This window comes from Tupaia chinensis, unplaced genomic scaffold (assembly GCF_000334495.1).
Source record: "Tupaia chinensis unplaced genomic scaffold, TupChi_1.0 Scaffold000042_2, whole genome shotgun sequence".
NCBI classification, from domain to species: Eukaryota; Metazoa; Chordata; class Mammalia; order Scandentia; family Tupaiidae; genus Tupaia; species Tupaia belangeri.
Genome location: NW_006159498.1, coordinates 704,046 through 721,130, shown reverse-complemented (window position 1 = coordinate 721,130; position 17,085 = coordinate 704,046). Strand labels below are relative to the sequence as shown.

General features: G+C 47.7%; 2 protein-coding genes and 1 pseudogene across 2 annotated transcripts in view; all 3 read right to left on the bottom strand.

The window, feature by feature from the left end:
- SRL (sarcalumenin) overlaps positions 1 to 12,270 on the bottom strand; it is a 64,627-nt gene extending 52,357 nt beyond the window's left edge. Inside the window, exon 1 of the mRNA XM_027773149.1 lies at positions 12,147 to 12,270. The gene's annotated coding sequence lies outside the window, so the exon portion shown is untranslated. The remainder of the gene's footprint in view (positions 1 to 12,146) is intronic.
- Positions 473 to 1,017, bottom strand: LOC102476935 (NADH dehydrogenase [ubiquinone] 1 beta subcomplex subunit 11, mitochondrial pseudogene; annotated as a pseudogene).
- A 2,966-nt stretch (positions 12,271 to 15,236) lies between the features above and the next one.
- Positions 15,237 to 17,085, bottom strand: part of TFAP4 (transcription factor AP-4) — a gene marked incomplete in the record, with an annotated part of 14,621 nt that continues 12,772 nt past the window's right edge. Inside the window, 2 exon segments of the mRNA XM_027773143.1 lie at positions 15,237 to 15,930; positions 16,923 to 17,073. Coding sequence (XP_027628944.1) covers positions 15,736 to 15,930; positions 16,923 to 17,073 — 346 coding nt within the window.

Below are 17,085 nucleotides of genomic sequence, written 5' to 3'. Positions count from 1 at the left end.
TCTTGGAGGGGAGCAGCAGGTGGCACAGTGGTTAGGGTGCTGGACTCCCACTTGGCCGACTACAGTTCAGGTCCTGGATCTGACAGTTTGCTTTCTCATTTTCCATGTCTCTCTCTGATCAAATTAATAATAATTAATTAAAAATAAATAAGTTAAAAAAAAAAAGGCAAAAGGAAAGAAACTCTTAGGGCCAGCAGGTGGTATGTGGATTAGTTAAGGTGCTGGGCTTGTTACTGAACTCAAATCAGGTCTGCTCGCCCAAGCACTATAAAACCAAGCCATAGGCACATGGTGTGATGAAGGAAAGTACAGCTTTATTGCAAAATGCAAAGCAAGGAGAGAAGGCCGCTCATTCTGAAAAGACCCAGTCTCCCTGAGATGTTCCCCACATGTGTTTTTTTGTTTGTTTTTTTTTTGTTTTTTTCCCAGACTTTCAGTACCTTTAATTAGGTGGTCTGAAAAGAAGAAACACTGGCAGGCTGGTGGGGGGTGGGTGGGGAAAGTGGTACTACTTGAGCCTCACGTAGCAACAGGTCAGTCCTCATCCTCTGACAGCTGGATCTTGCTGGGATCAAAGCAGTAGGAATCCATAATGGGGAGACCATTGGCCTCCCGATATTTCACAAGCCTCTCAGCTTCGCGGCGGGCCCCCTCTTTCCTCCCTGAGACAGCAAGGTATGCCACGAAGGTGCTGCCAAGGACCAGGACAATGGAAAAGCCAAAGAAGAAGACAGTCCGCATGTTCCAGAGGTCCAAAACAGGGTCCTGGTCGTAACCATGGGAGTCTGGGTTCTTCTCATAGAGGTTTTCGTCCTCGGGATCTGGGTCCTCCTGCCAGCCTACGGTCGGTTCCCAGGGCCGCTTTCCTGCCACAGCGGACGGGGCGACCACAGCCCTGGAAACACTGGATTCCCAGCTAACGCGGGCAGCCGGGAGCCCTCATGTCGCAACTGCCGCCAGAAGGCGGCGAGCGCACAAACCGGCCAACCCAGCCGCCGTGACAGAGTGTCCCCACATGCGTTTTTAAGGGCAAAATTAGGGGAAGAGGTCCCAGGCACATGATCAGTTCAGTGATTGGTTCAAGAGGGCGTAATCATCTCACAGGCATTCTTGATTGGTGAGGCCTTAGATAATCAAATTCCTCTTCAGGTGTCTGGAACTATTCAGCCTGGAGTCTCTGAGCTCACAACCAGCAGTTTCCAGTCTACAAAACATCTTACATATTGAAATTAAAATCTTCTTTCCTTTAAGTGAGAGTTTTAGAGGTCAAATGGCCCTCACTCATGGTCCATGTTGGTCATTATCATAACCAAAGTCTGAAGACTTACTCCTTACTCTGGGCCATTACAATGCAAGTGGACTTTATATTTCAGGAACCCTAGAAAATACACTAGGGGGTTCTTGCTCTGTTTCAGACTCCCATATGGTCAACCACAGTTCAAGTCCTGGACCTAGTGCCCTGCCTTCTTACTTTCTTGCTTTCTCTCTCTGGTTAACTAAAATAAATAAATAAATAAAACTAAATAATTCTTTAAAAATATAAACAAATTTGAGCCACAAGTTCTCACAGACCTCATTTAGCCCTAAGAAACCTCCAAACAGGTTTTGTCCACCACCCATAGCTGCTACCCACTTCCCAATCTAAGGCCTCTCCCACCCCAGCTTGTTCTTTAGACAAAGCTGCCTCAAGTTCTCCTAAGGGTCCTCGGTCTCACTTTCTGAAGTCCTCAATCCCCACACATACCTGCTCCTGATATCTCAGACTGACATTCCTCAGATGAATAGAGAGGAAGTGTATTCAAGAACATGAGGTGGGACACAGGAGAATAACCATGTATTCAAGTCTCTCAAATCCACTTCCAAAGTCCTGCACCAGAGGTCAACAGTATGAAGCCAGGTGATAAATACTTCAGGCTTTGAGACCATTCCTACTCCCAAACTTGGCCTTTGTGGTGCAAAAGCAGTCATACTTAATCAATGCAATCACAAAAGGAAATAATGTAAAATGCATTCAAATAGGCAAAGAAGAGTTGAAGACATATCTCTTTGCAGATGATGTGATGATCCAAAGGTTTCTGTGAAAAAACTTCTCAATAAATGAATACAGTAAAATGGCAGGATACAAAATTAACATCCAAAAATCTATAGCATTTCTATATACGAACAAGTTGAATGAAGTAGAGCTGAAAAACGAATCCCTTTTACCATCACCACAAATGTATGATACCCAGGGATAAATCTAACTAAAGAAGTCAAAGACCTTTACAAAAAACACTATGAAAATCTTAAAAAAGATATTGAAAAGGATATGAAAAAGTGGAAGGACATCCCATGTTCCTAGATTGGAAGAATTAACATAATCAAAATGGCAATTCTACCCAAATTAATCTATGTATTTAACACAATTCCAAATCAAAATACCAGAGATAGTCTTCACAGATCTAGAAAAGACAATCACAGAATTTATCTGGAATTATAAAAGACCTCGTACTGCCAAAGCAATCCTGCACAAGAAGAGTGGAGTAGGTGGCATACCACTCCCTGATCCCAAAACAGACTATAAAGCTGCGATAATCTAATCAGCAGGGTGTTGGCACAAAAACAGACAAGTGGACCAATGGAATAGAATAGAGACCCTAAAAATAAACCCCAAGGCTTACAGCCAACTGATTTTTGACAAAGGATACCAGTCAATCCATTGGGAAAAGGAAAACATTTTAGCAAATGGTGCTGGAAAAACTGGGTATCTACCTGCAGAAAGATGAAACTGAATCCTCATCTTTCACCATTAACAAAAATCAACACAAAATGGATCAAAGATCTGAACCAAAAACCTCAAACTATAAAACTACCAGTGGAAAATACTGGAAAACTCTGGGAGACATTGCAGTAGGCAAAGACTTCTTATATAAGATTCTCAAAGCACAGGCAATAGTCCCTAAAATAGACAAGTAGGACTATCAGATTAAGAAGTTTCTGCACAGCAAAGGACACAGTAACAAGTACGATTCGCCAGCCCTCAGAATAGGAGAATATTTTTTGTTGTTTGTTTGTTTTTTTAGTGGTTTTTGCTATAGGGCGCATGCATGCGCCAGACAGAGAGACAGAAAACGAGAAATCACCCCTCAGGGGGGATGGCCACGCTGCAATCCCTTCTCCTCCATTCTCCTCTCGGGATCTTGGGCATGCACGCACACACGCCTGGCATGAGTTTTAAGTCACCAGGTCCGGGACGTGAATCGCGGTTGACTACATGGTAGTCCAGCAACATAGCCATTACGCTAACTGCTGGTCCAAGGAGAATAATTTTGTCAAATATGCCTCAGACAAGGGACTGATCACCAGAATACACAGGGAACTCAAGCGGCTTACCCGGAAAAAAAAAAAAAAAAAAAAAGATTAACCCATTAAAAGACGGGAAAATGAGCTGAACAAAAATCAAAGGAAGACATATGAACAGCCAAAAAGCACATGAGGAAGTGCTCAACATCCCTTGTCATAAGAGAGATGCAGATTAAAACCACAATGAGATACCACCTAACCCCTATCAGAATGGCAAAGATAAAAAATACAAAAAGTGTTAAATGTTGGTAGGGAACTCTCCTACACTGTGGGAGATGTAAACTGGTTCAGCCACTGTGGAAACAATATGGAGGTTCCTCAAAGATCTACAAATAAAACTACCATTTAATCCAGCAATTCTCCCTCTGGGCATCTACCCAAAGGATAGGAGAATGCTCATTCGGAAAAGCGTTTGCACATCATTGTTTATTGCAGCATTATTCATGATCAGTAAGATATGGAACCAACCTAAATGTCCACAAACAGGTGAATGGATGGAAAGTGTGGCACATATACTCTATGGAATACCACTCAGCCATAAAAAACAAGATCGTGGCATTCAATAGAAAGTGGTCAAATATGGAGGATCTATGGCTAAGTGAATCAAGTCAGGATACGAAAGAAAGATATTTTATGTATCCACGTAATATATACTGACTATCCATACTTTATGGTAGAGACTGAAATATTGGAGGGCATAAAAGCAGTGAAAATAGTTATGGATGCTGAAGACAGTGTGGAATGGGGCAGGGGGAGAAGGGAAGAGTACAGAGGAGAGCAAGAGAATAAATAGAGAGGCATGACATTAGTGAGACACAAAAATGGTTTATTACCTGTTGATGATAACATATATAGTATTTTCAACTGGATTAGTCTGAGAAGTATTTCATGTTGGATAAACTCTTTATATAAGCCAAATGATATATAGTGACTGGATGTTTAAAATAATAACAACAACAATAATCTGAAAAAAGTCATAAATGATATAAATGGATACAAATATATCCCAATAAAACTTTATTTTAAAAAAATAGACAGGCCAGGTTCAGGCTGTAGTTTGCATATTCCTGTTCAGATTCTATATAAATCATTTGGGGGACCAGCAGTTAGCGTAATGGTTATGTCACTGAACTCCTATGTAGTTGACCATAGTTTGAGTCCAGGACCCAGTGGTTTGAACTCACACTGGGCACATGTGCGTGTGTGCCCAAGATCCCAAGAGAAGGGAATGCAGTGTGGCCATCCCCCCCCGCCCCCGGGGTGGGGGTGATTTCTTGCTTTCTGTCTCTCTGGCGAGCGCACACGCCCTATAGCAAAAACCTCTCCAAAAAAAAAAAGAAATCATTTGGTCAGGGGCAAGTGGCGTGGTGGTTGAGGGCGCTAGATTCCCACATGGCCAACTGTGGTTTGAGTCCTGGATTTGGTGGCTTGCTTTCTCGTTTTCTCTATCTCAATGTCCACAAACAGGTGAATGGATGGAAAGTGTGGCACATATACTCTATGGAATACCACTCAGCCATAAAAAACAAGATCGTGGCATTCAATAGAAAGTGGTCAAATATGGAGGATCTATGGCTAAGTGAATCAAGTCAGGATACGAAAGAAAGATATTTTATGTATCCACGTAATATATACTGACTATCCATACTTTATGGTAGAGACTGAAATATTGGAGGGCATAAAAGCAGTGAAAATAGTTATGGATGCTGAAGACAGTGTGGAATGGGGCAGGGGGAGAAGGGAAGAGTACAGAGGAGAGCAAGAGAATAAATAGAGAGGCATGACATTAGTGAGACACAAAAATGGTTTATTACCTGTTGATGATAACATATATAGTATTTTCAACTGGATTAGTCTGAGAAGTATTTCATGTTGGATAAACTCTTTATATAAGCCAAATGATATATAGTGACTGGATGTTTAAAATAATAACAACAACAATAATCTGAAAAAAGTCATAAATGATATAAATGGATACAAATATATCCCAATAAAACTTTATTTTAAAAAAATAGACAGGCCAGGTTCAGGCTGTAGTTTGCATATTCCTGTTCAGATTCTATATAAATCATTTGGGGGACCAGCAGTTAGCGTAATGGTTATGTCACTGAACTCCTATGTAGTTGACCATAGTTTGAGTCCAGGACCCAGTGGTTTGAACTCACACTGGGCACATGTGCGTGTGTGCCCAAGATCCCAAGAGAAGGGAATGCAGTGTGGCCATCCCCCCCCGCCCCCGGGGTGGGGGTGATTTCTTGCTTTCTGTCTCTCTGGCGAGCGCACACGCCCTATAGCAAAAACCTCTCCAAAAAAAAAAAGAAATCATTTGGTCAGGGGCAAGTGGCGTGGTGGTTGAGGGCGCTAGATTCCCACATGGCCAACTGTGGTTTGAGTCCTGGATTTGGTGGCTTGCTTTCTCGTTTTCTCTATCTCCCCCTCACTCTTTATCTCTCTGGTCAAATTGAACTAACTAAATAAATAGTTAAATAAGATCATTCTTTTTAAAAAATCATTTGGTCAATTACTATATAAAGCAGAAAATCCTTTGGTAAGGTAAAGGATAGCCAATAAGAGTGCTTTACAGCACTTCCTATGGCTGCTTCAAGTAAGGTTTAAGAACCTAGAAGTTGGGACCAGCAGTTAGCTTAATTGCTACGTTGCTGGACTCCCATGTAGTCGACCGCGGTTCATGTCCTGGACCCAGTGGCTTAAAACTCACACCTGTGCATGCATGCCCAAGATCCAGAGAGGAGAATGGAGGAGAAGGGATTGCGGTGTGGCCATCCTCCCTGGGAGGTGATTTCTCACTTTCTTTCTCTCTGTCTCTGTCTGTCTGGCGAGCGCACACACCCTATAGCAAAAACCTCTCAAAAAAAGAAAAAAGAAAAAGAAAAAAAAGGACCTAGAAGTTTAGAAGATAGAGCAGTGCCAGGGAAACCAGGGGGCAGGTTTGTGGCAAGAACTACTGTGGATCTGAGTCTGGGAGCCATACATTCTAGGGACATGTGGGAAGAATTTCCAGAAGGGGAGAGAATTATGTACATTTCCGAAAAATTTTATCCTATACAATGGGAAAAGGTACACAGCCCTGGCAGGTCAGGGGGCCAGATGGTGGTATAGCTGACAGATGCAAAACTCCATGAAGCTGACTCACATGAGAAAGTTCCCAGTTCACACCTGCAGAACTCAGAGTACACTGGTCATGTGTGTGCCTGTGACCTGTGCTGGCTGAGGATGGGGTGGACTAAAGCATCAGGACTCTGTTGGAGGTGCTGTTCCTGTCTCTCTCACTCAAGGAAGAGATAAACGTACCCAAAAATAATTGAAAAAGAATTTGCAAGTCAACGTCATGGTCATGAATGTTTACTTGGAGGACCTGACAGCTCTGTTGTCTCAAGAATATTCCCTTGGAAATTATTGGCTATGTATTTTAAAAGGACTCAAATTTCTTTTTCTAAAGATTTTATTTAACTTTACTTATTTTAATTTGACCAGAGAGGGACAGAGTGAGAAAGAGAGGGGGAGAGAGGAAGAAAGAGAGAGAGAAAAAAAATGAGAAAGCAAGCTGCCAGATCCGGAACTTGAAACGTGGTCGGACATGTGGGAGTCCAGCACTCTCAACCTCTATGCCACCTGCTGGCCCCAAGGACCCAAATTTCTACCCAATGTAGGAATCCCTTCCATGACAACTCTGACAAATACTCATCCAGCCTGTCTGCATGCCCCAGTGACAAGGAGCCCATTACCAGAGAGCAATAGCTCTGCCCTAAAAGCAACCAAACTGCTTCAGATCTGCTTATTTGCCATCTCAACTTTCAACTGGAAGCCAAGAGCACACACAAGGATCCCATGGAGAATGCCTGTCCCCTGACCACAAGCAAGCTGCCCCTAACTAACCCTCAGCACCTGTCCAGACTCACTGGCTTTCCTTCTTCCACAAGAGAACAGCAGATTCTTATTAATTCTCTTTGCAACCAGAGTTTTCAGAGCACTGTCTTTTTAACTCCCATAGGGCAGGAGGTAATAGGAGAGGTACAAATATCAGCAGACTAATCTGTGATGTGTGTAGCACCTACAACCTTCTAGAATCCCTTGTCCATTTTCTTATTTAATTTAATCCTAAGGCTGTCCACCAAGACAGGCCATGCCCCAGGGGAATCTGACTTGGGCCCCCTAATTCAGGATATGTTGCAGCTGTCACCTTGAGCTCTTTTTTTCAACACTAGGGGCGTGGTAGGAGAGAGCCGGTTTGGGGAGCTCATTCCTTCCTACAGCTGCTGGGTTTAGGGCTCCTTCTGCCCACAGCCCCCAGTTCTACCCTCTTCTCTTGGTCACCACGTGTTCTTGTCAATCACCAGAAGAAACTTGCAACTCAGCAGGGCAAGAAAAGAGAGGAGACCAGGGCAGAGAATGGTGCTAACCCCACTGTCACCCCAGAATTTGAAGCACCAGGGAGGATAAACAAAACTCCAAAGAGTGAAAAAGACAAACATTACAAGACCAGCAGCATCAAGGAAGGCACAAAGGCAGCTATATAAAGAAGGCACAGCAGGATGGGCTCCATGGACCGGGTGGAACGAGAGCCAGCAAAACCCGAGGCTAAGGACAGTGTGGCCAGCCAGTTCCAAGAGGCTGCTCGAGGATTTGCATGTGCTTTACATACTGGTCTGGGGCCAGTTAGTCAACCACTAAGGAGGCCAAGGTCACAGGAAGGGCCCCCTCTTGCACTAGACAGCCCTTTAAGCATCTGACAGAGCTGGGGGCGTTGCCCTGCTGTACTGCCCAAGATGCCCCCAAATCACACTGCAAGAGGCCTGTGTTTATTATAACCCACGTTGTACCAGCAAAGTATAACAATGACTACCAAGAATTCAAGAAATACTGCAAAGCACAAACTGAAAATAGTGATAGAAGAAAAACAGAAGTCACACAAATTGAAGCCATTAGCAAGGCTAACAGAAAGAAAGAAGCAGTGTGCCCACACTTGTGTGTAACTTGACCACCTGCCCAATTCAGTGTCCTTAAAATAAGAGCAAACCAAATGGTTGGAAGAAGTGAAATTATTTCTGCTACTGAGACTCGACAAGAATTTCTTCGAAGAATCCTCATAAAGAGAATATAGTGTAACATAAGGATCCCTGAGAACATTCTTAGAGACACATTTCCCATGAAATGTATCCCTAATGTAGATCCTTAAAATAGGGCAGGGGAGGGCATGAGGAACCAAGAATGCCCAGCCGTCCTCCCAAAGAAACAACCACCAGAGAGGGTGGATGACACATTCTCAGATGTCACGTTGAGCAAGAGCAGGCAGACAAGAGAACATACACTGTATAATGTACACGAAAATTCTAAAATAAGCAAAACTAGTCAATAGTGAAACTTAAAACCATGAGGATTCCATACACCCCTACAAAATGTCTAAAATGGTGATGTAAGGTCTAGGGGAAGGGAAAAGAAACATGGTGGAAACATTCTCATCCGCAAGAACTTTCCTGTTTTCCACATCTGGCCCACCATCACCAACCGACTTCCCCATCCTTCAGCATTTGGCATTCGCCAAAGCTGAACAGAAACAGCTAACTTCACTGGCCAGACAAGGACCCGTGGCGACCACCTATTGGACAATGGCCCTTTAAGAATGAGCACCAACCATCCTGAGTGTGACTCCCTCGGCCCACGTCACCCGAGAGCTTTTGCAGAATAAGTGATATTGGTTTTATTAAACCCCATGGCCTGACTCTAGTATTTTCGTCTTTACCACCTCTGACTCCGCCGCTCCCAAATCAAACCTAACATCTGGTGCCGAAACCTGGGAGGGGCTGGATGCCTCTTAGAGCTCCTCCATCGGACCTCTCACACGGCTGGGAAGGTAAGCAACCCCAACCCCGTTTTAAGGACCTCCAGAGTTTTCCTGTCTGTAGTCCCGGCCGTGCCAGGAACACTCTCCACCCATTCCCCAGGGATGGATGGGGAGTGCCCCAGGGGTACCCTAAAGATTGTCTCATCTCAGGGCTAACTGGATGACACTTTCCTTTACCCTCCTCCATTCTGGGTGCCCCAGGGGTACCCTAAGGATCATCTCGTCTCTGGGACGCCTGGTCAACACTTTCCTTCATCCTCCTATCCATGGAGAGATTTTACCCAAGAGGGACGAATCTCAGCTCATTCTCTCTACCCAAGGTCTAATCCGTCATGGGGTCTGCTACCTCCAAACTTGATCCAAAACCAGCTTTAGAGTGTGTCCTCCGTAATTGAAATGCCTCCTGGTCTTCCTGTAGACCATGGCTTGGCCCAAATATTTACTAAACAATGGATCGATCTGGCCACCTGAGGACACTTTCAATTTCAACGTCTTGACAGATCTTACCAGTTTTTGTCAGAGTAAGAACAAATGGATGGAAATCCTGTATGTTCAGGTTTTTTGGCATCTGCGCTCTCCCTCCCAGATTTTGTTGCTAAGGTGGGCGCTCCTAGCCTTTCCAAGGAAACTTCTGAACTCCCTGAATCCTCTGCTCTCACTGTTCCCCCAGAATCTCACTCCTCTCTGCTGAGACCCTGTCCTAACCCCCCATTAAACTTTCCTAAACCCTCTGTCCTCCCATCTGCCTACCCCGAAAATCCTCCCCACCCTCGTCAACCAACAATCCCTCTATCCTCCCCCATTGATGGCTGAACACGCTCGAATGACCCACTTCCACCCCAGGTCATGGCTCCCCTACAGGAGGTGGCAGGGGCTGAGGGAGTCATTCAAGTCCACATTCCTTTTTTTTTTTTCTATTTATTTTTTATTTATTCATTGATTTTTAAAATTTGACCAGAGAGAGACAGAGAGGGGGAGTGAGAGAGAGGAAGTGAGAAAGCAAGCCACCAGGTCCAGGACTCAAACCCCGGTTGGCCATGTGGGAGTGTCCAGCACCTTAACCACCACGCCACCTGCTAGTCCCAAAGTCCACGTTCCTTTTTCCCTTGCAGATCTGTCCCTCATTAAAAAGGACTAGAGGAGGGACCAGCAGTTAGCGTAATGGCTATGTCACTGGACTCCCATGTAGTCGACCTCGGTCCGAGTCTCGGACCCAGCAGCTTAAACACGCCGGGCACGTGTGTGGGCGTTCCCAAGAGAATGGAGAAGGGATTGTGGTGTGACCACCCCCACCCCTGCCGGGGGGATGATTTCTCGCTTTCTGTCTCTCTCTGGCAAGCGCACGTGCCCTATAGCAAAAACCTCTCCAAAAAGAAAAAAAAAAAGGACTAGAGGGCCCCAATCGACACCCCTTAACAGCCGGAAGCAGTCAGAGCCGTCATCACCCCTCATCCTTTTAAGGTTGGAATGTAAGGTCTTGGGGAAGAGAAGAGAAATATGGTGGAAACATTTTTCCCGATAGGAACTTCCATGTTTTCTGCATCTGGCTCGCCATCACCAACAGACTTTCCCGCCCTTCAGCATTTGGCTCACCTGCCAAAACTGAACAAAAACAACGAACTCCATTGGCCAGATAAAGACCCATAGTGAGGACCCATTGGACAATGGCCTTTTAAAAATGAGCAGCATCCACCCTGGGCGTGACTCCCTCGGCTTCGGAGCAGGCTGAGGGACCTCACCGGAGAGCTTTGGCAGAATAAGTTATATTGGTTTTATTAAACCCCAAGGCCTGACTCTGGTATCTGCATCCTTGCCGCCTCTGACTCCACCACCATTCCCAAATCAAACCGAATAGGCGATGCTAACCTGAGACACCGAGAGCTGGTGAGGATGCAGAGCAACCATAAACTGCACACAGGTCCAGAACTACACACAGAAGTAAAAGCATGCAAAGCTGGTAAGATCTAAGTCCGGTGGACTGCACCAGTGTCAATTATCTGGTTTCTATGTTGTACTGCTGGGTGCCAGGTGCACAAGATCTACTCACACAACTCTACAATTATTTCAAAATATAAACTGTCTAAATAAAAAATAAACCACTTGTGACAGGAAGAAGATAGGACCCTTCTGAGGCTTGGTGGGGGGCTGGTTACCCAGGTGTACATTCAGTGTGGGATCATGTAAGGCGCTGCCCACTTAAGCTATGCACGCTCTTCTGTGTGTGTTACAGAGAACTCCAATAAAAAGGCTCTGGAAAACAGATGTTAGGTAGGGGTAACACAACTGGACCCACATAAGAGACCAGCAGATAGTGTAATGGCTGGTTAGATCCCTGGACTCCCACTAGTCAACCGCAGCCCCAGACCCGGGGGCTTAAAACTCACACCAGGCGCATATGCCTGAGTGCCCAAAATCTGGAGAAGAAAATGGAGGACTTGCGGAGTGTCCATTCCCCAGTGGGGGTGATTTCTCACTCTCACTCTCCCTCTCCCGCGAGCGCACAGAAAAATAACCAGGGGGGCCAACAGGTGACACGGAGGCGAAGGCAGCTGGATCCCACACGGCCAACTTGGCGGTTTAAGTCCAGCGCCAGGCGTCTTGAAAACTACGCCAGACGTCGGGGGGCGTGCCCAGAACGCCCAGAGGGGTTGGAGAAGAGACCGAGGCTTTCTCACTACCCGCCCCGCGTCTCTCCGGCGAGCACACGAGCCCCACAGCCGACTTAAAACAAAAAACAAAAAATAGGCTCCGCTGAACGCTGGTTCGATCCCTTCACTCCTACCCGCCGCCTCAAGTCCCATCTTGCCCTGCGTGCCGCCCGGCCGGGGGGCCGAGGAAAAGGGACGCGCTGTGCCGAGCTCACGCTCACCACACAGGCTGAATGGACGTGGGCCGAGAAGCTGTGGTCAGAAGCTAAACGTAACAAGAAAACTTGTGTCACCTGCCTCCCGACTTTTCCACTGCGGCTTCCAGAACCGCTGAAGCCACACGTGTAGAGAGCGGGCTCCACCCCCAGCTGCGGCCACCCGGTCTTAGGGAGCCGCACACTGACGACGGCGGCGGCGTCAGCGTGGTCTGCGCGCGGGGCGTGCGTGAGAGCGCGAGCGCCCGGCGTGGGGCGTGGCCAGGGGCGGGGCCTACAAGTATGCTGGCGGGAGCGCGAACACGGCCCGAAGCCCCAGGAGCAGGCGCGTCGATGGGGGGCGGTGCAATTACGGGAAGGGGCGGGGCCCCAGCCTCGCCCTGACTTCCGATGCCTTCTGATGGGACCGCCCGTTATAGCAGGGCGCGCGGCGGCAGAGCAAGGGAGGGGAAATTTTTCCCGACCCCGCCCTCATCCCGCCCTCTGGCCTATAAGAACTAAGCAGTCCTGTAGGGACGGAAAGGAGGCGGAGCCTCCGCCGTCCAGGGGGCCGGACGTCCTGAGCCAACAGCGCCCTCTGTTGACCTTATGGGGAGCTACAGGGAACCCATCGGGTCTGCAGCCTCACACCTGGCCAAAAGGGGTCGCTGTACTTACTTTGGAAGGGGCGTCTCCGCCCAAACCGTAGCTTAAGCCCTTCGCCCAAGAGGTGCATTTAATTTATGTAAACTTAGCTGGATAAATGAGAGACACTTGACTCAAAAGTTTACATGCTAGGTAACTACATTTATAGGAATTTCTGGACAAGGCAAGATCTATGCCAACAAAAGAGCAGTTGTGCTACAGTTGGGGTGGTTGCGGCAGGACACTTTGTGGAAACATGGGGCATGAGGGAACTCCTTCACGTCTTGATTGTGTGGATGGTTACACAACGCTACCTATTTGTCAAAACCCGCAGAACCAAAAACAATGTAATTACATTAACTTTTTAAAATATGCTAAAATCAGAAAGTAGATTGGTGCATGCCAGGACTGAGAGGAGGGAGAATGGGTAGTACCTACTTAATAGTAAGAGTTCATTTGGAGTGATGGCAATGTTTTAGATCAGGTGGCCTGTGCCACACTGGATGGGCTAAGTGCCCCTGAACTGATCACTGTAAAATGGCAAACGTAATGTTAGGTGAATTTTGCCAAAAAAAAAAAAAAAAAAACGGGGCCATCAGGTGACATGGCGGTTGGGGTGTTGGATTCACTCCCACATGGTCGACGTGGTTCCAGTCCTGGACCTGGAGGCTTGCTTTCGCGCTTTCCCTCTGTCTGTCTCTCTGGTCAAGTTAAAGTAATAATGATGGGGACCAGCAAATGGCATAATGGTTACATCTCTAGACTCCCGCTTAGTCAACCACAGTTTGAGTCCCAGATCCGTTTGCTTAAACTCACACCAAGCATGTGTGCGTGGGTGCCCAAAATCCCAAGAAGAGAACAGAGAAGGGATTGTGACATGGTCACCCCCCTTAGGAAGTGATTTTTTTTCTTTTCATTTCTTTTTTTTTTTTTTTAAGAGTATTTTTTGCTATAGGGCTCGTGCACTCTCCAGAAAGACAGAGAGACAAAAAGCGAGAAATCACCCTGCAGGTGATGGCAACGCTGCAATTCCTTCTACTCCATTCTCCTCTAGGGATCTTTGGGCATGCACACACACACACCCACTGTGAATTTAAGCTGCTAGGTCTGGGACTCAAACCACAGTCTACATGGGAGTCCAGCAATATAGCCATTACGCTAACGGCTGGTCCCAGGAACTGATTTCTTGCTTTCTGTCTGTCTCTCTGGGAAGCACACAAGCCTTAGAGCATGGACCTGGCGGCTGGCTTTCTCTCTCTCTCTTGCTCTCTGATCAATTTAAATAAAGTTAAATAAAATAATTCAAAAAAAAAAAAAAAAAAAAAAAAAAAAAAAAACAACCCTGCAGACCCCTGTATTTGTATTCAGTGAGCTCAGGTCCAGAGGCCTCATGGAGATGCACTGGCCCCTCTGCACTGGTCTTAGTTCCCAGGCGCCTGCCAGTGCCAGCACCAGGAGCACCAGGAGCAGCCCGGGGCCTCGAAAAGAGATCTCTGGTCATGGAGGATTAAGGGGCTTAAAGAGCTCCCTCTCCCCAATAAGATATAATGCCCTTGGGCCAGCAGGTGGCATGGTGGTTACAGCCCCGGGCTGCCACATGGCTGACCTCAACTCAGACCTGGCCACTTGCATTCTCACTCCTACCCTCCACCCCACCACCCCATCCCACCCCACCCTGGTCTCTCTCTGATGATCACAAGTGTCCTGTAGCAAATTTAAAAAGTAATAATGATAAATCAAATCAAATTAAAAAAAAAAAGACAAAATGCCCTTGTGCCATTATGATGTTCAATCTTCAGAAGAAGAAATGAGGCCCAGAAGTGACTCATCCAGAGTGGAACTGACCGCCAGCAGCCCAACTCCAGGCCTTCTCTGAGCACTTAAACACCCTTCCCTGTCTAGGTAAGGGGACTGAGGTTCAGAGGGTTACACAAGGAGGAAGTGGCAAGTCCTAGAGATAGCCCAGGACCCCAGAGCCAGGAGTCTGTGGTACGGCTGTTCCTCTCCTCGACTCCCACACTTGAGCGGGCAGTCGTTTCCCACACTCCTGACACACCCCCTTCTGCGAATACCAGAGCAGTCCAGGGACTGGAGGACCACAGTTCTCCTCGCAACACCACACACAGCCGGGGTCACCAGACTCATCCACACCCAGCTCCCTGTGGTAGTCCAAGAGCGCCCCCACTCCAGGCCAGGTAACCTTGTCCAGTCCCCCAGGACAGCACACCCAGGAGACAAAGAATCTAAAAAACAAAGTACAAACTTTATTTTGTTTCTTTACAAAGGCACAATGGCCTCTTGGTCCCCCCCCCCTTTCTTAACAAAATATAATAGTTTCTCCTTAAACACAAAGACCTCAAAATTGTAAAAAAACAAAAACAAAACCAAAACCAAAATAACCAACAACAAACGAAACAAAAAGAGAGCGACAAAGACGTTTTTGGGGTCAAAGATGGGAAAGCCTGGGGGAGAGGAGCTGGGTGGAGGTGGCGAACGGCCAATCCTAGTGCTGAGATGGTGGGGGAGGGGAGGGCAGCAGCAAACCCCAGCCAGAAGCAGTGGACCCCCGTCCCCGGGGAGCCTCACCCAGCCTGACCCCAACCCATGTAAGTGCTTAAAGGAGGAAAAAGAAAAACCGAGAAGAGGAGGGGGGAGCAGACTGACCATCGGAGGGCCGGCTCTCAGGAGGAAAGAAATACCTTGGGATTTTGTATGATTTTCCCTGTTCTTAAAAACATGTTTAAACAAAACAATGCTTTTTGGCAGAGAGGCCAGGCACCTCAGTGTCAGCTCCCCCAGCCCTGGGGCCGAGGCCCAGCCCTGGGTCCCGAAGCTCCCACACTCTGTGCCAGCCCAGCCCCGGGACCTTGGGTTGGGTGGCTTCGTTCAAAGGTCGATTTACAGTATTGAAAAAGAGGTCATAAAAGAGACCCAAATGACATTGTAATTTTGTAAAAATTTCTCACTCATTCGCCTACGTTTCTCCCTGTGGCTGCCCCGGCCCCCTCTATCCCCCAGAAGGGAGAGGAGGGCTGGGGGGTGGTCAGGGAAGTTCCCCATCACCCGCCGGCTCCTCCCGGCTCTGGTCCATGGCGTCACTGTCTGAGGCCTCTGAGTCAGAGGCGGTGTCCGAGGTGTGAGCCTCCAGGCAGCTGCGCACAGGCTTCACGATGACCGCTCGCCGCTGCTCCTCCTCCAGCTCCTGCTTCTCCTGTGTGCCCTCGATGTGCTGGATTGCCTAGGCAGGGACAGGACACTGAGGCTCGGCCAGGGACGTGCTAGCCAGGAGACAGTGGGGGCCCCCCAGCCAGCCACAACCTCTCCTCAAACTCAGACCCCAGAAATGTCCAGAAACAAGTCTGGCAAAGCAGCTGGGGAGCCCAGGGAAACACACTTCAGAAAATCCCTCTGTTGGGGCCAGCCCCACAGCACAGCAGTTAAGCCCTGTGCATAGGGAGCTGGGTCCCTCATGGCCGACCATGGTTCATATCCTAGCTGGTGGCTTGAAAATCATCCCAGGCTGTGTGTATGTCCAAAATGCCCCACTGGAGGTGCTCTCTCTCCTCCCCCCCGTTCTCCCTCTGGCACCTATAAAAAGAAAGGCACCTCCTCTGTCAAGCTGAAAAGCTCTCAGGAAGACCAGGTCCTAGTGCGAGGGCCCAGGCATCTCAGAAGTACCTATGTACCCCGCAGTCCATGTTAGCTTAGGAAGGGCCACTGTTCGTGCATCTGTCACTTTGCTGGGTTTATGTGCAACTTAAACTTAAGTTGGGTGATGTTTTATTCCCATTTTGGTTTCTTTGGTTTATTTATTATTTATTTTTAATGTTACTGGTCTCCCGAAGAGCCTTGCCTAAGGCTGGACACAGCTATGACTTCAGGCTTGACCCACAAACTGGCAATTTGGTTTCTTCTCTCCCCACGAGAGGTGTAACCATCACCCATCCAGTCACTGCCATGTCCACCCTCATCCCAGGTCCTGGGAGATGGAGGGGACAAACACTTGTGGACCATCCCGAAAGCTGAATGGGGGTCTCTGGGAGCAAACTCCACATCAGAGGAAGAAACAGTCTTCCAGGCCAGCTTCCCCACAACCCACACGGACTCACTTCCAGAGCCTCACTCCTTCCAACTCCAGCCCCGTTTGCACCTCTCCTGCCCCTCATTTTCTCGTCTCCCCTATTCCCAGAGGTGGACCCCCAGGGAATGTCCCTTCCCTGAGCCAGGTACCTGCACAATGGTGTCCAGATTTTGCCGAGATGTAGAAACAGAGTTGATGACTGAGGAGGGGCCCATGGTGACAACGTTGATATGGTGGGGGGGAGGGGGAGGGGGCGCCGGCACGATCACCGTGGGGTGGTGCGTGGGAGCCGGAGGGGGCCGGAGCGGCAAG